Source organism: Serinus canaria, chromosome 4, assembly GCF_022539315.1.
Source record: "Serinus canaria isolate serCan28SL12 chromosome 4, serCan2020, whole genome shotgun sequence".
In the NCBI taxonomy this organism is placed as follows: domain Eukaryota; kingdom Metazoa; phylum Chordata; class Aves; order Passeriformes; family Fringillidae; genus Serinus; species Serinus canaria.
In genome coordinates this window covers 58228706-58250851 of record NC_066317.1, presented here as the reverse complement: position 1 = coordinate 58250851, position 22146 = coordinate 58228706, and the positions used below count along the sequence as shown (strand labels likewise).

At 41.8% G+C, this 22146-nt stretch overlaps 1 protein-coding gene across 2 annotated transcripts in view; it reads right to left on the bottom strand.

Moving 5' to 3' along the window:
* SLC2A9 (solute carrier family 2 member 9) overlaps window positions 1-21690 on the bottom strand; it is an 81798-nt gene extending 60108 nt beyond the window's left edge. Inside the window, exons 1-5 of one of the 2 annotated variants that reach the window (XM_050973264.1) lie at window positions 21488-21690; window positions 16069-16167; window positions 11050-11210; window positions 7064-7188; window positions 5655-5800 (exon numbers count right to left, since the gene is read on the bottom strand). In XM_050973264.1, the coding sequence (XP_050829221.1) occupies window positions 5655-5800; window positions 7064-7188; window positions 11050-11210; window positions 16069-16167; window positions 21488-21550 (594 nt within the window). In that variant the 5' untranslated portion in view covers window positions 21551-21690. Of the gene's footprint in view, window positions 1-5654; window positions 5801-7063; window positions 7189-11049; window positions 11211-16068; window positions 16168-19814; window positions 19926-21487 lie in introns of those variants that run through there. The other variant, XM_030239195.2, reaches the window with a different exon arrangement.
* Between the last annotated feature and the right edge of the window lie 456 nt (window positions 21691-22146).

Sequence of the window (22146 nt, the reverse complement as noted above, 5' to 3'; positions counted from 1 at the left end):
TGCTTTGAGTGTTTCCCCAGCATGGGGTTACCCATAAGAGCTGTTTAACCCCGATTTTTCTCCTCAAGAAGCCACTTTCCAAATCCGATCATTGTTGCTCACTCCTGTACCTTGTACTGCTTGATTACACTCTTTTAAAAACAGAATGACCAAACCTATTCCACTTGCAACACTCAAGAAATGGACACATCAGGATCTTTACCTTGTTTTTTGGTTTTTGGGGTTTTTTTTTGCTTTGAAACACTAACACAGCAATAGGATTCATTCAGGAAGTGCTCCCCTGGTGAGTTTTAGGATGCGAGCAAAGCAAAGCTTTTAGGGTAACATGCTATCCGCTAGGAAACAATGCAACCATGTAGTTAGGCAAGCTCCTGTTTCACGACCTAGAAAGTTTTTAAAGCAGGGCTGCTGAAGTAAACAGACAAACAAAAAAAAAACAATTTGTCCATTGGTGTACCAATGGGAAGCAGCTGTTCAGACAGAGAAGCAGCCAGAGCTGGCCAGCCACTGGAGCCAACTCCAGGGAAAACAACTGCAGCTTGGCAAAGCCTGACACACCCCACACAGGAAAAGGGGCTCAAAGCTGAGCTCTGAGGAAAGCATGGCAAAGGCAACTGTTTCAGCTTTACCTGTCCTGAATCAATGTACACACTGTGAAACATTTTTTTCTCTCTGATATTGATACAAAGATGAAAGAGATACTGATGCTCAATGTATATTGAAAATAAGAACACTGCGACTACTGCAAATGTATTCAGAAACAAAATCCTCTATAATTTAAGGAAAAGCTAAAGCCCACCTTCATTAAACAACATGAAGCCGTAGAACAGACAGTCTGACAGTTTACAATGTTTAGAAGATGTTACCATGCTAAGGAAAACCTGTGGAGCAGGACATTCCCTGCAGGAGGAACTAGATGAGTCAGCTAGAGTAATACCTAAAGTTACATGGAATATGTCAGAATCAGGCCAGACAATATTTCCCCAAGACAGTAAGTGTAAATTTGAACTTTCAAAACTGAAGTTGACAGTGTGCTGGCCTTTGCTTTACAAGAGCAATCTGTCAGGAAAAATAGGCCGAGTGATTCAATTGCAGAATCACAGAATCAGAGAGAACAGAAATACCTGAAGGGCAGTGTTTGAAGACGTGACAGGTCTAAGATAGTTTGTCCTTATCTTATTATCTGTTTTTTTCCTTCAGTCAGATATGGAAAGTTGCACAGGCTGTACAACCAAAAATGGCCTGAATTAAATAATTGTGTAGCCAGCAGCAATAATTCAGTGCCCATATTACAGCAGATAACATCATTGCACACCCCTGAGCCTGCACCAAGTTGTCACCTTGTTCCAGATTGCAAGGCAGGATGTATTCTATTACCATCTGTATAGCAGTTGTCTTGTGTCAAGAGGGCAATTTCTCCTAACCTCTCTCCCTGAGTGATCATAATCACTCCTCCCTGGGCAGGGGACACCTGCTGATAACAGGCTATTGAATGTCACTGCATGGCTGATAAGAACTATGACATCCAATTGGGAGATGCTCTGCCCAGAGGGAGGAGCCAAGCATTCCTACCCAGATATAATCCAGAGATTCTGAAACACCAGCATGGCTTCCCACTGGATTCCCCAGAGGAACAGCAGCTGCTTCTACTTCCATGGATCTGCAGAGGAAGAACACACCCTTTGTCCACAGGACCCCCCTGCTCCAACAGAACCAAACCCGACGCTTCAGGAAGACGCAGCCACTTTTCCAACTGGACTGCTACCAACACCCTGACCAACAGGGTGTCAGGTTGAGTTCTGACTCTGTCAGGGTTGTTCTAGTGTATTGCATTGTTTTATTTTATCCTTTAATATTTTTCCCCTTCCCTATTAAAGAACTGTTATTTCCTGCTCTCATATTTTTCACCTGAGAGCCCCTTAATTTAAAATTCATAGCAATTCAGAGGGGTGGGGAGGGTTTGCATTCTCCATTTCAGGGGAGGCTCCTGCCTTCTTTAGCAGGCACCTGTCTTTCCAAACCAAGACACACCTGCAGATGCCATGGCTTCCTGAAGAGTTAAGGACTCTGGCTTACAGAACACAAGATGCCAGCCCATGAAAACAAGCACACAGCTCTCAGCAGTTAGGGTGGTGTGGAGAAGCAGGTCACCAGCACATGAAATCCTTGTGCTCCGTACTCTGATCACCAGCCCCCTTTACCATGGTGCAATTTCCCAAATTCAGACCTATAGGAATCAGAATAATGAATAAAAAGCATAGCTGTGATATGTTGGATAGCAGGCAATTAGGAATGTGGAAAGCAAGATTATCAAGTCACTGCAGCAGAGGATAGTTATCACAACTGGAACTTTTCTCAATCCCTCTTGGTAAGCACTGCATACTGAAGTGCCACATTCTAAAATTAGTACATTTGGAGACAAATACAATAAAATTCTACATATCCAGAATAAAAAAAATTGCCTGTATTTAGGTGTTGCAATCTTTATTAGATTGCAAATTTTTTGTTCCATCTGCTATTTTACACTATAATTTAAGAATTGGACATAAGCATGTTTGTCTAGTTCATGTCAATATGGCAGGACACAGAAAAGAACGAAATGCATTTCTGCAATACTTCAGACAAAATATTCCCAGGAAAACCAGAAAATATTTAATAGAATTCTGTTTTTAAAGTACTATTTCATCTGGGTTAGCTGTATAATTTTGTTCTCCTAGGTTCGAATTTAAATCAGGAACTATTCGAGACAACAGCTTACAGGGTAAGAAAGAGATTAAAGAGCTTGTGTTACTAGAGGAGGTGAAGTTTAATCTGAAACACAAAGATCATAAATGATAGGGGGATGAGAGAGGAAGCACACTGTAGAAGGTGGTGAAAAAAAGAAACAGAAAGGTAGTAAGGAATAAATAACTGTTGATCAAAATAATAATGAGAATAGGTTGAGAGAACTGGCATGGAAAGGTATTAGAAGGAAATGAGAGAGAAGATTGTCAATCCTCTGCACTTCCAGTAGATAGCTTGGGGAAACTGAAGGAATAGGAAACAACCAACCAGCCTTAAGCCAGTAACCCAGCCAGAGCTGATCACTGCCCCTCAGCACTGCACCTGGGGCTGCCCACATGCCTCCTGCTGCACCTTGACCAATCCTGACAAAAGAAAGATTGCTAAAAAATTATGTTAGGGCTCCTTAGCATACTTGATACAAAAAGCAGTAAGGACTTTTGAATTGCCTCAAGTAATACTCATTGCTTTAGAGTTATTTTTATCACAATTTCACATTTAAAGAAACGCTTTTGCATTTGATAACAGAGGAAATCATCACTTAGGTTGTTAATAAGTGCTTGTTAACACTATGCCCCACAGCCAACATAAACACTTTCCTTTTCTGCAGAAAAACTTCTACAGAACCACTTAAGGCAACAACCTCATATTATTCACATAAATGCATCAAGCTCCAATTTAAAATTTTAATTTTCTGCTCAAGTTACTTCAGCCGGGAGTCTGTTCCAAACATCATTCTGATGAATTTCAGCATGCAATTATTCACACAATATTGATTAAGAAATCATTCTTGTAGCCAAATTGTCTTCGAGATTAAACCACTCTATTCCTTGTTTCTTGTCTTAACAAGGTGCAGTCAGTTCCTGTCCCTTCCCTCTGTTTAGCTGACCACACAAGCAACATTGCTGTGTGGTCAACTAAACATTTCCTCCTAACATCAACTAAATATTACCTCCTCTTACAAGAAGGACCTCAGTCATGCTGATGTCCATCCCTTTTTCAGTCTCTTCCAGTAAGGCATCCATCTCTGGTTTTGTCCCTCCTTTCTTCAAAACCATCAATGCTTAGATACAATGGTTAACAACCTCTTAGATATTTGCTCAATTTACAAGTAATAGACACATGACAGATCTCAGCAGAAACCTTATGAAACCATGACAGAAGACAAGTGCTTGTAAGTAGTATTATTTACAACAAATTCTGATAAGAAGCAAACAACTACAGAGCAGCAAAATAAAACTACCTCTCATTGAAGGAGTTTTAATGGGAACCCCACAAATCTAGGGGAAAAAAATTCTGGCTTGATTGAAACCAAGAGAAATTAAAAGAAAAAAAACCCACCCACATACCTAACTAGGATATTCAAGCTGCCTCTAATAAATTGGCTGGAAATATTGTGATCCACATCAGCCAAAACTTTGCTTCTTTTACATGCTGACGTTACCCATCTTGAGAAAACTAATTCTGTAGTTAAAGCATATTTCTTCTTACATAATGTCTGTCTTTAATGGTGCAATATTAGTTAACTTCACATTAAAGCAGGTTGTAGAAGCAGAAACACTACCTCTGTAATCTGGTAGCAGCAACAACAGTGATGAAAGGAAGCCAAGAAGAGAAATAAAACCAGCAATAATGAGCTGAAATCAAGGAATAAGAATTTGCATGTCCCCTCAACTTTAAAAGTGTATGCACGTTTCCAAAACCCAAATTAAAAAAAACTCCTGCTACATAAGGGCTGCCATACTCTAAGCAGTCAAATTGGCCTCTTGGCATTTCATACACTTGTTTGTAATAGACTTGCTTCCAAGGTAGGAGAAGGGACATCTGTTGAAGTCACACAATAAAAGCCATTTTAAGTTTTTTGTTTTAGATGGGCAGGAGAGAAATCTGCCCTTCAATAAAGGGTAAATTGAATCTAATCACTTGCCTTCAGGAGAGCTGAACAGAATAAAGGGACAGAATAAGAAAGCTGGTCAGGCAAAAATAAAAGTGTTGGGAAGGATGGTGTCATGTATTTACAAAGAAGTTCCCTTTGGATGGACAGAGAAGGAAAAGCTCCTCTCGCTTTCCAACTCCTTACTACTTTTCCTAGCTGACAGAAGGGATTCTGTGTTCAAGTTTCACTGTGAGAGGATTGCTGCAGACCTTTCCTCCACACTGCCTTGAAGAATCACCTCTGAATGGAAAGCACCTGGTCAGATCAGACAACCAGCACGGTTCCTTCCAGCCTTACCCGTGGTGTGATTCTGTATTTACAATTGCCAGCCTGAACAAAACTCGAGTTCATTTATTCAGAGTAATGATGACATCCAGTGGCCACCAAGTTAATCTCAGTCTGTGACAGCAAGACAACCTCTTACCTGAATATGTGATCTTTCCATGAAGGTGTGTGTTAACTCTGCTCTTCTATCACTTAGTCTAAAAGCAGGGATTGCACTAAAAGAGCACTATAATCACTAAGCAAGCATCTTCCTATTCAGGTTCTCATAACAAGTCTAACCAAGCCTTTTCTGCTCTGTCTCACACTGGAAAATTAGAGGTCAAAAATATAAAACTTTTAAGCATTTCCATGGTCTCCAAAGGAACTGGAAACTAAAAAATTAGAGGTACATCAAGAAAGGGGGAGAAGGAGATCTGCATAAGGACACACACAAGCCACTGAAGCTGTTGAACCTGCTGGCCACATCTACCAAACTTAGTCATGCTTTTAGTGCGTGCTTGTAGAAGACATGGAGGAAACTACTTTTCAAAGTACTTCAAAATGAAAAATAATTCTGTTTTCCACTTTTGTGAAGAATCCAGTCAAAATATGAAATTATGACACTGAGAGCATGCTTGTGTTCTTTCATAGAAAAGGTTCATTAAATACTTACTTGTCCAAATATTTCTGGCAGCCCCAAAACTTGACCAATGAAAACACCAATGCAAATGAAAATCGCTGTGACCTGACCCAATGAACCACGGATTTCCTTAGGAGATATTTCACTCAAATACATGGGGAGGGCACTTAATGAAATGCCTACAAAAGAAGAAAAAAACCCCATATATTAAGTCAAAATATATTTATTATGCCAGGTATGTAACAAATTGCTATTGAAAGGAGTGATAAGCTGCTCACAAGGGTGGCACAAAAACATGCAAGGAACAGAATTATATCTATCCATACATAACATGAATTATTTTCCCTGCATGTCTAATTACTCTCACACAATTTAATAACAATGAGATTGATTATCTGCTACAGATCTACAGCAATGTGCTTTTTGATGTGGACCACCAAAGGTTACTCAGAGATGAGAATCTCCAGGAGAACAGATTTTATGCTTTAAATTTACTCATCCCAAAGCAAGCAAAATCATGTTAACACTGGTGTGGGTAAGGGAAAAAAAGCCCAGTGCATCAGTCAGACACAGCAGATATAGTCAGATGGAGTATTTTTACTGTAAACAGTATTAGCAGATGTTCCTCTCAATACAGGCTTATTGCTGCAATGAACTCTTCACAATAGGCATAAAATAGGAGTTGGAATGTTATTTAAAGCCAGGAACAGAACAAACAAATGCATGACCCTGGTCAGTACAGTGGCAATGTTTGCACAGCCCCAGTAGTTTGGTTGCTTGATGGTAATCTGGGATAAATATTAGCAGAAACCCTTCCTTCTAACTGCAAGATTATTCTGGTGCTGCAGTGCCTCCATGGTGTACTTTCAAACTGGGAAGACCATATTTCTAGAAACAGTTGATGAAGTACCAAAACTTCCCTAGTCCTGCAGGTATTAACATGGGATCCAACCACTGCTAAACACAGCAAAAAGCAGTGTTAATAGCAGAAAACGCTCTCCTAGTCAAGGGATTTTCATGGCATGGAAACAAATACACTCTACCATGGCTGGAAGAGGAAAGGTGGGGAAACAACAGCTTTGTTAGCAGTGGTGAGCACCCATTCCAGTGTCTCCTCCAAACATCAGATCCTCCAACCCTTAGTGTGCCATTTTGTCCCAGTGAAATCAGTGTGGCTACAGCTAGTCCCTGGAATACCTATTTGATGTAAAGCAAATTCTGGCAGGGGATGAGCACAAGCCTTTCAGATATGTAGAGAGTGACCAAAGCTTACCTGCAGTGTGTGCACAGCACAGGCATTTCAGACAGGTAGAATGTGACCAAAGCTTACCTGCAGTGTGTGCACAGCACATGCATTTCAGACAGGTAGAGTGACCAAAGCTTACCTGCAGTGTGTGCACAGCACAGGCATTTCAGACAGGTAGAATGTGACCAAAACTTACCTGCATCCACTCCCATGATGATGCGGCCCAGGATGAGCATTTCAAACGACCCAGCCAGCAAGGACAGGGACATCAACAGTGCAGCTGCCACTGCAAACACATTATTGAGCACCAATGTGCATTTCCTAAAAGGCAAAAGATGGTTTAGGTAGAAACCAGCATCCTGGCTGCTAAATCTAGTTGTATTAGAAGCACACTAAGCTATTATTCTTAAACATCTATAAATAAAAAGTGCCTAACAAACGCTGCCTCTTAGATGTGTAGAGTTCTGAAAACAGCACTATACCCATGTGGATACAGTTTCAAATCTACACCACAGTTTAAAAGAAAACATAACAGAGATAACTAAAGAGCTGCAGTTCAAAAGCACAGCAAGGAGCCAACTTATGCATCCTAAAACCAAAGTGCCAGGTCTGAGGCTCTCTACACAAATATAAATAAGCATACTCTGGATATATGTCTGAATGGAGAACCCAAAGAATATACTTCAAATGTCAATAAGCTGACATAACTACAGGCACTTTAGTGCTGCATACAGTTTTTGACACTTCAAGAACTTCAACTGTGCCATCACCCGCATCGCTATAATTCATCCTTAAATTCTCAATATTAAAAGCATACATTGATGAAAATGACTTCCTACTTGTAGAATTAGGAAATACATTTGGACTCATTCAAGTAATAAAAATCATTGTTTTTCTAAAAATTGTTCTAATTAATCAAGATACAGGTTTACATATTTCTTCCCCACTTTAAAATTATTTCATTCTGTAACAGTTAAATAAAATAAAACTGTTTTTTTAACAGTTAAAAAAATAATATTTATAATTACAAATAAAATAATAATAAAATAATTTTATTTTATTTTCAAATAAAATAAATACTCTTTATGGAAAATTACTAATTTGTTAAGAAGTATAAACCAAATCACAAAAATGTATTTTAAAATTTTAAATACATCTAAACTTTTCATTTGCTACCACCTTAATTCCTTTTAGTTTTCATCTCTCAGAACTTTCTGCTCAAGTTTGAGGGATTAATTAAAGAGAAGAGGAGTGACCAAGAAGGCTATCTATCCCTTTCCTTTCTAGAGCAGGTGACAAATCGTCCCACCAGTTCTAATTTTTTTCAATATGTAAGTATTAACAGGAAATTTCACACCCACTGAAAAAGTCACCCAACTTCTCACAACAGATGCATATGATTTTGAAAGCAACTATTTTCAACACTTGTATTTTAAATCACGTTTCCTGCTTTCTAGTGAGTTTTGAACACTGAATGAATAACATGGCTTGAAGACAGAAGAGTGAGATACAATTAATTTAAAGTCTATACAGCATAACCATCAGACTGATGACTGTAACTGTTTAGAACAGATGGATATACACTCTGAGATGGCTGAAGTCATACAAATAATGACAAAAATGGAAAGAAAATGTTCATTCAGGTCAAACAAGTCTTATACATTCATCTGAAGATACAGCTTTTTTCTCCTTTAATTTGAATAAAAGCTATAAAATACATATTTTTGAGAAAAAGTTGACCAGCAAACCCTTATATTATGCAGCTGAGGAGAGAAAAGCACAGCCTAACTAAGCATGATAAAATCAAAGCGTTTGGCAGAATGGAAAGGAAATGAAAGAAGAGAACACTGTATTTAGGGTGTTCCTATGGAAAGCAGTGTCTGTGGACAGGTTCTGGAAGTGTTGGGGCTGCAGGGGTGGCTTCTGTGGGGAGATGGAGCAAGGGTGTAACAAGGTCACTGGAGGAGAGGGTGATCCAGGCGTGAGCAGGGACATCCCCAGAGGGACTGGGGTCCAGGGGACCCACTCTGGAGCACAGGGGAGTGAGGAGCAAGGAGTGGCACAGAGGAGTTGCTGCACCCTGACCCCTTGCACTGCCCTTTCTCTCACCAAAGGCACCGAGTGTGACCACTGGCTGTGGCACCAAGAGCAAGGAGAGGAGCCTGGTGTGATGCTCAGGCTCTCCCTCCTTCTAGGGAGAGCCTAGAAGTGACCTAAATCATCCCTTGTGCCAGATGGTCTGCGTGCTCAGGATAAACAGCAGCAGACTCTCCGTTAGAAGAGGAGAATTTAAGTTACAGAGTCAAAGCCACATCTGAACTTGGGAATTATGTTCGTGTGGATGAAGGTTCCCTTTCAAAAAATTATTTTACATGTCTCTTGAAGTAAATAGGGCCTAGGAATCCAGTAATTTGGAATGTATGTTTTTAACCTTACAGCAATATGATTCAAAAGTGTTCTTTTAAACTCATACATTATTTCTGACTAGTGCTTTTAATCCCCCTTAGCTCATTATTCTGTGTCAGTGTAAATGGAGCTTAGCTTCATCATAGATACAACCCTCCAACCCACACTTGAGCAATTTAACAGCAAAGTATTTTATTGTTCTGCCAACATTTCACTGTGTGCTCCTCAATTACCATAATGACGTGTCAGTCTGGGTTCCTAGACCAGACAAACACTCTGCAGTGTGAGCAGCAAACTCAAGAACCACTCTTTGCTGAGCAGCCTTTGTTCACACAGCCCCTTCCCATCTCTGCTCCAGCACTCACCCAGTGTGTCTGTAACAGAGCTGTTTTCAGGGCTCAGTGGAGATAAACATAATAAACAGGGGCAGAGTCTGCAAGTGTAAAGGTCTGCCCTGAAAACTCCACCAGCTCCAGTGGAAGTGTGTCTGTGACAGAAATCTGCCACCATTTAAACAATTTTAACAGTTTTAACAATTTTAGCAAACCTCCACACAAAGCTGTTCTACTCTTCACTGAATATTCTAGCCTTTTGTGAACCCGTTTTTACTTCACTTTATTTTAATAAAGACTCAACAATTTTCTGAGAATTAATCAGTCTGAGTCAGGCACAGTTTCATATTTCTAACAAGTGTGTAAAAGCCAAATGCATGATTTGGCAGAACAAATTGAAAAGCTAAAAAAATAAATAATGTAACTATGGAAAATATTTAAAAATTGAAAATCAAGTACTGAAGTGACAAAATAAATTCATGAACAATGAGTAACAGCTAAGAATATTGACTTGCTGTAAGCATGAAATGGAGGAACCTGAAAATACACTATTTGAGATTAAAAATGACATATGAAAAATAGACCTAGGAAAGTACAATCTAATGGAAATAGTAAAGCTGTAAAGCAGGAAAGTAAGAACACTGGCGGTTTACACTTATATTTAAGCCTCGATGATGATGTTCTCCTGTGATTTAACTGACTAAAGGATATAAAATAATACTGAATTTACAGTTAAGAAAAATCCAAATGAGCAGTTATGATGAATGCTACAATGGTGTGGTTTTTTCCATGCCCTTCTAAATATAGATAAATTATAAATGACCTTTCAAATTCCTTTTGAAAAACTGTATGACACAAAAATTTGACAGAAATACCTAGTTAGTACCTGCAGCAAAAACACAAACATACACCAACACACACCAACACAAACATTCCTAAAATACTCATATTCTCAAGAATATGACTTGGTCAAGACTTGGTCAAATACTGCATTGTACAGAAGGGATAGCATTCCCCCTTCTTGGGGAAGACCATGCAGGAACTTCATCTGAGTCCAGCTCTCCAAACTGTATTTTGAGTTGACACAAGGATTGAAAAAAGAGTAAATTTTTATTACCATGTGACAGCAAATGCTGTTAAGAGGCAAATGAGATATGTTGATAGCTTTGTTTGTTTGTAAGATACTCAGTAAACTCATGAAACAAGATTCTGCCAGTCCTTTGTGAAATCATTTCTATTTTATGTATTTTCCTTTGGCATACTTGACAAGTCACACTCCTTGAGATCTCAGCCCACTGCCCGTTCACAGCAAATGGCTTCTGTGACTCAAAGGATGCACAGTAAGAATTTAAAGTTTTGTTTCCTTTTGTAATAAAAGTAAAACCTTCTAGAGAGACTACGTGAGAAACCACTTTACAAAATGCAAGTTTTCCAAAACACTTACCTTCCAAAGAACTTCACAATTGGGGTAACAATAATGGCACCCACAAGGCCACCGATGGCAAAAATGGAAACGGTTATGGACCAGAGGAGTGTTAGCGTGCCTTCATCCACTGAGAAGCCATATCTCCTCTCCCAAGTTTCATTGTAAAACTTCTTGATATACTGAAAGAAAATACATAATAAAAATATGTGGAAAAAAACCCCCCACACTTGAGGAATACAACTGAGAGAAGCAGAATTAAAACCCCAGAAAAGCCGCAGTAGCTTTCTTGCAGGAATTACTTATCCTCTTCTGTCTCTCTCCTCTGAAAGCTGGGGCCTCATTTATAATAAAACTGCAATAAAATTAACTGAATCAGTCCAAGCATATATGGATTTAACTACCAGGCAGTACCAAACCAGATGGGGAATAAACTCCACAGGTAGCCAAGAATGTTCAGGACCAGATCACCCTTTAGCCTTTAACATGCCAAAGTTTACACTCTTCCTCTGCTTTCATCACATGAGCACAACCACAGGTTTTTGAAGGATGCCTTCTAACAACTTCCCTTCCCTGAGGTTTAATTAGACTAAATTCTTCATCTTTTTAAAAGGTAAAGATGTTATAGCTCCAGGACAATGTTTTAACACAGTCTCTGTTCGCCTGCAGAGACATCTCCTATTTACTTTCTCTTTAGTCAAACTCCCTTGTTGTTGTGCTGCTCCTGTTTCAAAACCAAGGAAATGCCACTGTGGTGCTGATGCTCTGGCAGGGATACAGTACCAGGAAGCTGCAGTCACTACAGCAGAAGGGTACAACACACTTGGGAAAAGCTCTCAGGCTCTACAGTAGCAAAACTTTGATCTTGTATCTTTAATTTCTACTTCCCAGTTTCTTCTCAGTATAATTAGCCACTACATTTTCCCTGTTCAAACTAGGAATTTCAAACTTTGCCTGAGGCCTGGCCTTGGACACATGAAATATTCTGTTTGAGGGCTTTTAGTAAACTAAAATCATCACCTCTCCATCTACAAAATACCTAGGAAAGGTGAAGGCAGAATATACCATTTCTTGTCTTCCATCTATCAAATTTCTAGCAAACTTCTTGTGCCCTGAACTAAAAGGAGAGCAGGACTATTTTTCCCATCCTATCTTGAATTTTTCTAAACAGACAGGGAAAAAAACATTTAAAACTAATTTTAAAAATGAAAATGAAAAAGACAAGTAATTTTGGTGTTGGAATCATTTAGAAGTCTCAGAAAAAGATTCCAAATGAATCTGCCATTAAATTGAGTAGTAACATAGTTTTTTAACACCAATACTCAGATTATATTTAGATTCAGACATCTTCTTTTCTATTTAAAATTAATTTCTGATAGTAATAATTACTGAGAGAAAACACTTTTAGAACATTTAGAACATTAGCATTTCTTGCTAATGATAATGGCTAAAAATAGTATGTAAATTTCACTCCCCTTGTGTTATGACTAATTTTCTCAGCATAGCTTAGTTATTTACAAGGAGACATCAAATAACTGCAAATATTCAAGAAAAGAAAGTACAAACTAAAACACTCACTAGTAACAGATAGATGGATGTTCTGACATATACTAGCATCTCTTTCTGCACTGCCAATAAATAGGAAGCTAATAAAACACAGAGGTTTTCAGAGGATGCATATGAAACAAAACAAACTTGGTAGAACAAACCCACTGGATTTGAATCCATTAAATTCTGTGTAAAAGCTCCTTTGGTATTTTGATCAGGTGTCTCCATAACACTAAAAGTATAAACCTGTATAAAAAAATTTTAGCCTCTAAACAAAGCCTAAAAAAATGGTGGCTGACTGATATCAGTATCTTATTTTCTCACTTCATTATGATAGTAGTGCTGGCATGAGAAAGAAAAGAGGAATATAAGGAATATATAAAGTTTTATATATATTAATTTAATGGATGTATTTTGAAAACAAGAGAAATATTTTCTTTGTCTTACCCCTAGTTACAGAGATCATTCACACACAGTGACAGCTACAGAACCAGCAGCCACAGCAGGCTGTGTGTTTGTGCCATAGGAACTCAGAGCTGCCGCCTCCTGCAGGAAGAGGGCAAGGGCTGCAGAGCAGAAAGTAGCAGGGACTTTGCTTCCCTCAGAGAGCACAAAGCACATCATTGTTTCACAGGCATTGCCCACAGTCAGTCCATGAAATGAACTGCAGAAATCTAGCTCAGAAAAAGACAGCTTCATCTTGTGTTCAATTAAAGCTTTTGTCTTCCTGTTGCCAAATGCTCCCATATGTTTTTAATAAATTCTGGTAACTCTTTGAACAAGCCCATGGAAACATATAATTCCTGTTTTCTCAGGGAATCATACCTGTGATGGGCCATGCTCTTTCCCACAGAACTGCAGGGAACTGAGTGGGAAGCAATCTCAGATCTGAACAGAGTATGTGCAGCTTATTTCCCCTTTACAACAATCAGGAAGTTAGACTAACTCTGCCTCAGGAGATGACCTGAAATAAAGCCCACCAGTGAGAACTGTAGGAGAATTCCCCTGTGGTTTGATGAGCTGATGCAATTTGTGACACTGAAAGAAAATGGACACAAGAATTTTACAAATAGTTCCTTCAACACTTCAGTCTTAACTCCCTTTGCTCCATCAGCTCCTGCTGACATCCTGCTGACATGCTCAGTCTGAGGATCCTGGAAACATTCTGTATTTTAGTCAACTGTCATAATCAAGCCTTTTTTCACCACTTCTCAAAGGATTATACAGCTGTCCTCTAAGGCTGGAGGACTTCAGCATCAAGAGGAATTGTACTGAAGTAAACAGGGGCAGAAGATACCCAGCACCCTATGGAGAGAAGGACAATCTGACAATGTCAGCTGTGAGCTGCACGTCACCACAAGAAATTATTCTTCCTATAAAGTTTATAAAAGAAACACAGCTCACAACTCGTAGGAATTACTGCACTCCCAGTATAACCCCTTACAAGGCTGCTTTTGCCTACAGCTACAAGGTGCTCAGCTTTGGTGTTTCTCAGTCATCTCACATCAATGTTCCCAAAGGGTCACCTTGCTTCAGACTGATTGGGTCACATACAGGAGAAAACAGATGGGGCAAAGGTTCCTTTTGTTGTGCTGCAAGAAGCACAGCTTTGATGTGGCTCACTGTTGCCCACCATGGCTATGACCTCAGCCTTTGCTCTTCCCTTCAACCTGGTCACTGCAGCTTCAGGGACAGGGACAGGAAAGTGATCTGTCATAGGCAAATGGATGACACACATTAATCCTGGAGCTGGAGAGAGGGCCAGAGGACAGAGTGGAATTTTCTTCTTGAACTACACAGCCTCCTTGTCAGTAGGACTGCTCCTTAGCCCTAGCTAGTGTATGGCTAACATGAATAAGAGAGTTATGAAGTTCTCAATCAAACACTGAACACCAAGGGAGACTTCATGCATACCTGTATGACCAAAGCCACCAGCATAGTGCCCAGTTTCAGCACAAAAGCCACACTAAAGATTTCAAACAAAACCAGACAATCCTGGAAGTGCTATTGAGCACAAAACCTGGAATTTAGCATTTTTCACATCTTCAACCTCCCCACCCACACCACTGTAATCTATCACACGATTCAAAGAGAACTTTCTGAGTGCTGCCAAGGAGCACATCCCATCATCCTTTCTTTCCCTTACTCCTGCAGGAAGTGACAGAAAGCTCTGACTACCAGGACAGTCCATTTTTTAAATGGTACTTAAAAGTTTAGAAATTGGCTCATTCTCTTTGCTCTGTTGACAGCCCCAAGGCAGTGCAGGAAGAATTTTTCCATCAGAACAATCAATACCATTGCTCACAGAATTTCAGCTTCTTGCTGATTTTTTCTAAGTGTTTTTATCCTCTGATGACTGCAAGGTGAAGTGATGACTGGACATGTCATGCTAACATCCAGTTTATCCAGCCTTGAATAAACAGTATATAAAAGGAACTTGAAGAAAACTCCCAGAAGTTATAAAGCAAGCAATTAAAGATTTCTATAGGCTGAATCTCTTCCTTCTCCTTTGGGTCAACAGTTTACCAAATAAAATCCATGTATAGAACATAAATTTTAAAAAATGTGTCTTTTGTGATTTGCATAAATATTGCATTCAGCTTTAACATGAAAAACCTGCTTTGGTAGAAATCTAGCAACATATTTTAATAGGAGATTTTCATAAAAAAAGGAGTTTAGCTTTGGAAATGAACCATTTTGAACTATTTTGGAAAGGAACTAAATATTTGGAACAGTTTATTCCCAATATTTACTATCTACTTTTCAAAATAGTGTTGAATTCTGAATTCTGCTTCCTGCTCTGCTTCCTGCTGTGCTTGACTGAATTGAGGGTCTCTAGACAGCCAGTGTAAAAATAAAATGTTCAGATTTCCATTTGTAATGCCTGATATTTTAATGAAATCCCCACAAATTTTGTATGCTGCTTTCACAGTGCTCTATTCATCAAATCTATCCCACATGTTGGAGCCAATAGATGAAGAAGTTTAGAATTCAGAACCAAACAAGACATCACAACAAAACACAGAAGAGCAGGCCCATTATTTAAGAGGAAGCCAGAGGCATTACTTACAATACCAGTACTGTGGGAATGAAATGTTGTGCAACCCTCTAGAATTGAGTGACGTGAACAGAAGTTGCTGAACGTGTGCATGCAGCCACTGAATACTCACCAGTCAGATATGAAAAATACTTTATCACATAAATGTGTGCAAGAAGAGTCATGATTAGCCTGGGCCTGGGAGAGTGAAAAGCAAACCAGGTGCACCCATTCACCTCAGCAGCAGCATTTAGCTCTCTGACACTTCCTGAATTTATGTGAGAACCTCATGGGAAGCAGAAAGAAAGTTTTGGGCAAAGGAAAGTTACTATATGAGATTTAATCCCCTTCTACTATGCAATCAGGAGGACTATAAAGGCAGGATGCTGAGGAGAGAATAGTTGGACAAGGCTGCCCTCTACTGATGTTAAATTCCACTTTAGTCAGTCACTTACCCCTGCTGGAGCGTTCACCACCGACAGATTGTAACCGTAAAGAAAAGACGACCCAAAAGCACCAGTTAAGGAGGCTACAATAAGACTCCCAGACCAATTCTGCAAAACAAAGAAAAGATGCAGCCGTTGCTAATACACTCAAAATTAATGTACCTCAGGTTTTAAGCACTCCTTAGCTATCTTGCATAGCTCCTGCAGGCAGCTGTCCTTGCTGCAGCATAACAGCCTGAAACACTTCCCCTTGCTCAATCTGAGAAGCATTACATTTGAAGTGACAGCATGTCACTTAACATCTATAAAGGCAGAAGTGAACATTTGAACTTCTTTCAACCTCACAGAGTTCTGCTGCAACTGTTTTAGCAGCTCCCACACCAAAAAGTGAAATGCTGGGGAAGCATAATCTCAGCAAAGGGAACTGTTGACAGAATATCACTAACACAGTGAAGTAGGGTATAGCATACATGTGATACAACAGGTGTGTGGGTAGGTCTGACTTGGATGAAAACTCACGAGCTGGTTTGCACATCCCTCCCTACCAGACAGGATTCATGAAATTGTGACCAAAACCATTGAAATGATGCCTACAAACTAGGTTTTGTAATCTCAATGCAAGTTTCCAACAGGAACTTGTTGCCACACACACTCTCCCGTGCCCTTTTTCCCAGTGGCACACCTGTACTTCTCCCTCCACAGGGCTCCTCCCCTCATCCTCTTCATACTCTTTTTAGCCCAAATCTGCAATTTCCGCTTCCACATCAGCTGTTGAATAAAAGGTAGAAGTGCTTTGATTTGAGAGATTTTGCATTGGCATTCCTTTCCAATTTCCCCAGTATTACTTTCTGCCATCCACTTCTCCTGCTGGATCACAGAATATGGCAGAAGAGACCATTCCCAGCCATTCCCAGGAGACATTGCAGTGAGTGTATGGGTGGCTGGTCAATTGCAAATGTCATTGTGTAGATAATGAAAAAAATTCTGAATGCATTAAAATTGATGTATTTTTTACGTGTTTTCAATTTACAAAACCAGCTATGATAAGAATATATAATTTCAGGCACTATGATTAGAATATAGAATTTTAGTTCACTGCTGTTTATGCCCAGCCTCCTCACTCACTGAAGCCTCAATCCTTTCAAAAGGAGGAAGACCTGCTTAAGCAGGCCTAAGAAACTCAGCTTCAGTTCTATCACTGACCACACCACGACAGGTAAGGAGTGAACACGTTCTGTCAGCTGCACAAATCTGTGTGTTCACTTTGGGAAAGGCAGCTCCTGAGCATGAAGGAAGTTGGTGTAGCTGGCTCACGGCAGAGCTGCAGTGACAGTGACTGGAATGAGCTTCCTGCCCTTGTGGGCACAGCAGGGCAGGAAGACACACCTATGTGTGTGACTATGGGCATGTGCCTGAGCTTCTGTGCCACACTGTGGTCATGGGCTCTGTCACCTGTGGAGAAGGGATGAGATACCCAGGTGCCAGGGTGGGAGCACAGTGCACAGCCCTGCACAGTGTACAGCCCAGTGTGGGGTCTGCCATGCTCGTGGCTGCCAACTCTGAGTGTTCAAAATGCACCCTGCAGGACGGCTGAGTGTTTTTAACTTCTTCCACATGGTGTGGGAACCTTTTAAGAGATTACACAGTTCATTAACCAGCCTGCTTTTGGTCAGGTCAGGAGGAAGTGTGCAGGGGGCCAAAAGCCTTGTGTACAAAATATAACCCGTTGAGATCATTACATAAGCCAAACACAATTTATTGTTATTAGCCAGCTTCTTAAAATGAGCCTGCCACACACACACACACACACACAGAATTTGTACCATTACTTTGTTAACAAAATGTAAAAACTTGACATAGGGTTTGATTTAACTTCTGATGATAACACCTCATAGTGGGTGTTTGTTATTTCTCTGCTATGCACAAACATTCCTGCACTTAGAAGAAATTGCTACTACTCTGAATGAATGATGCTGGGGAAAATATTTCTGGTGGTCTACCAGGCTGCTCCCAAAGGGTTCACAAACAGTAAGTGTGAGTTCCCAAGTGTTATGCAGTAATCTTGATGCAATATTTCTAAAGGGCTCTACTCTACTTCGACAACATTAGACACATCAGAAAAACCCTGCAATCAAATTATTTGGAACATATAGCCAAATGGTTTCTAAAAACATCAACGAATGCACAAAAATTTCAGTACAGGCAAATTATATGCATGTGAGGCTAAGGGGAAGATACTGCAGGGCAAATTACAGAAGTGCTTAGAAAATCTCACATGTGATAGCTGGGTTTAGAAACTTATTCAATACCATGGAGTTTTTAAGTATATAGGCAGCTGCAGAAATTTCAGGCTCACTGAATTGAGAGGTTTTGGAACTCGGAACATGAACTTCAACTTCTCCATGGCCTGTCCCCTCATTCACTATTTTAAATATTTGCTCAGGTTTCAGCAACACCAAATAAAGACAAAAGCACAATGAAGCAAGAATGAAAAAAAAAACCCCAAAAACCCTCTAACTGTTGCTCAAAAAAAAATTTACCCTGTGGCAACATTAGTAAAAGACAAACACAACCCCCAGTGTCTTTTAAAATGGCCAGGAAATAAGGGGGCAACCACGCCTCCTTCACAGGTGTTCCTGGCTTTGCGGCCATGCCTGTGCTCATGCGTCGCTGCTGTCAGCCCAGGGGCAGGAGCGTGTCACCATCAGTGCAGCCATGAGTGCTCAGTCAGGAAAGCTGCATGTCAGTTCACAGCAAACACCTGCAGATATCCGAGGACTGCTTACTTGTGAAAGCCCACATTTTTTGGTCTAATCACAGATCCCAGGGCACTGCGGTCTACAGATGCTTTTCTCAACTCCAGTCCTTGTTCAGTATGCAGTGAAATATTTGTGCTGGCTACCATGAGTCTCAATTTGTCTTTTTTTGTTTTTTTCATTTGCTGCATGACAGTTTGCACTTCAAAACACAGTTCAGAGTATTGTACTTTGGTTAGTTTTAGCCCCCTCCTCAGACTAAAACTAAGCACAATTGTTAGTGGTAAACATTGCATGCATGGATAAGGAAGTTTAATATTTTTAAATAGATATTGCTAATTGACACAGGAAAGCTGGACTCTGGAGCACCATACTGGGGAGCCCCAGGTCCGGCGCGGGCCCGGCGCTCCCGGCAGATGCCCGCGGTCCCGGCGCCCTCCGAGCTCTGCTCTCGGGGCTGCGGGCGATGAATGGAAACCTCCATCCCTCTCTCCCCGGCTCAGCCCTTGCCCTGAGAGCTTGCCAATAGGATGGTCCTGGGGAGCAGCGCGGAAGCAGCAGCAGCGCCCTCGCCTTGCTCAGCCCTCGCCGGCCGCCGCTTCACCCGCGGCTGCGGCTGCGGCTGCGCCCCCGGCCCGGCGCGCACCGGCCCTGCGCTGACCCCAGCGCATCCTCCGGGTCCCGGCTCGGCGGCTCCCGGGTTTTCAGCTCTGCCCACCACCCCTCCCCTGCACCGGCACCAACAACTTCCCGAGCGGGGAAGGGCTGCGCAACCTGAGCTCTGCCCGACTCTCGGGAAGCCCCGGGCTGTTACTCTGGCTCCCGCAGCCTCCCTACCACGCCAGAGAGGATGGGAATCACCCCCTCTCCCGTTAATCCTCCCCGAGGCGTGGGCATCGCAGACCGAACTTCCCCGCCCGCACCGGCGGGCTCGCTCCTGCTCCGCGGTGAGGGCTGCGGGCATTCCCGCAGCACCGAAAGCTGCCCCGCATTACTTACGCCCCGGCTGGCACGGCCGCCGCCCCCCGCTCCCCGCTTCACCAGCGTGTCCGCCTCGGGCTCCGCCGCCCCGTCCACGGCTCCGTCCATGGCTCCGCCGCACGGGCGCAACGGCCGCGCATCTCCGGGGGCAGCGGGGGCGCGGCCGCGGGGGGCGGCGGCGGCGGGGGGGCCGCGCCGGGCGCTCAGGGGCGTCCGGGGCAGCGGCGGCCCTGTCCCTGCCCCTGTCCCTGCCCCTGTCCCTGCCCCGGCCCCTGCCCCTGTCCCTGCCCCTGTCCCTGCCCCGGCCCCTGCCCCTGCCCCTGTCCCTGTCCCTGTCCCTGTCCCGATCCCTGTCCCAGCCGCGCAGTGCCGGCCGCTGGAGGACGCGGCTCTCGGGAGGGACAGAGCCGGTGCCCGGGGCTGCGGGCAGGACCCGAGCGATGGGGAGGGAACACGAGCTCACTGCTGTGCGTGCTCGCACATAACTTAGGAGAATGTGCCCGCCCGCCGCCGTGCCTGGGGCTGCCCGGCAGGCCCCGTCCCTCCGCGGGGATCTACCCAGCAGAGCAGGTAGGGCAGGGGAAGGTCACGACTCGTGTCCATCGCCACCCCGCCGCCGAGCTGCAGTGGGACTGGGGGACCACGGCTTGCAGGCAAGGACCGCGCCCTTGCCGCGGTCCCGACTGGAGATCCAGGCAGCCTTTCTGTGAGCAAGACTCGAGTAAGGTGGGGAAGACTTCCCGTGTTGCCGAGGCTGGTAAATGAAGGTACCACAAGACTTGTAGCCAATTAAGATGTTAAGGATGTTTCCACAGCCTTAGGAGGTTTAGATCTGACACGCCACACTACTGCTGTGTTAAGGATGGGGATTAGACATGCCACCTGGGGAATATAAAAGCTTTCAGCTATTATATTTGAAGGTACCTACTTGCAAACACGGAATCTTGAACTGCTAAGAGTTAAATGATACCTTCTAGTTGGCAATGATGAGTATTAAGTGCATCTGGGAATTGTCCCCAAATGACTGTAGCTGATATTGGTGTAAATCTGAGCTCTTTTCACTTCTGATATGTTACATACCTCAGAACTAAAGATCTTAGAGCTCTCAGAGACATAGTAAGTAATGCCACTGAGCAGTGCAGGCTGGGAAACAGTTTATGATCCAGCAACTTCGAGGTGTCATTGGCTCAGATCAGGATGACTGGTGTTTGAATAGAAAACCAGAGAATACTCATGAATGTGTGCAGTTATTGTACATGCTGATAGAAGATCTGGACAACATTTATCATCTCTTTGAATTCTCATAAGAGTCAAAAACAAAAAGAGTCAAGTTAGGAGAATCAAGCCCCTGGAATATATAGAGTGTATTTGAGATGAATCAGACACCTGTGGTTTTGGTTTTTTGTTTGATTTTTTCATGTTAAGTAGGTGCAAGTAGTTCAGTTCATACTCAAATACAAATACCATGGCTACATGTGATTAGTATGTACATAATCTCTCACTTTAACACACTCACAATTTTTGACCCTTTCCAATCACTGTTGGTTAGCTACAGAAACTAAACATATGCTACTCAAAAAAAGAGTAAGTATTCATCAAGGTTCCAAATAATTATTTTATAATTATTTTCTGCCTCCAGTCTCCAAATAGCAAACAAATGCCTTCAAAGAAGATTTGATGAATTCACTCACCACTTTTTTCTTTACTGCATTATTTTCTTTCTTCAAGCTGTTGCTTTGCTGTTTGTTCTCCATTCTGTTACCTTGAAATAATAGCTGAGGAAGAAAAGAAGGAAAGTTGTGGTACTGTTCAGGAGGGAAAAAAGATACAGGATCTTTAGTAGATATGCTGTCACCATTAGAGTAGGAACATCAGACCCACTGCAACTACAAAAGAAGTTTAGTCAGTCAGGTGGAACTATGTTACTATGGCTGGGTTCCAGCCAGGGCACTTGGATTAATTGTTGGTGTGATTCTAATGCTTATTAGACCTATACTAGCTAGGTCATTGCACATTTGCAAAGGAGGAGTCCATTTATTTTCTGTTCCTTCAAGCAAATTCTTGCCCATACGTCACCATATGTACTTAAATAATGTTAAAGGACATTTTAATCCTAATTGACTAAACTGGTTTCAGAGACAATCTGATATTTACATGGTGCTTCATTGTATGATCTTGGGCAGTCTGCCAGTTTGTTCAGTTAATTTGGAACATGGATTACTGTGTTATTCTGCTTCAACATCTTGAGATGATAGTGCATTTCAAGACTTTTGCTTACGCGGCCATTATGGTAATGATAGATCCAGTACTGAATGCAAGTTGTCTTCCAGACAGGAGTCTATAAGACAGT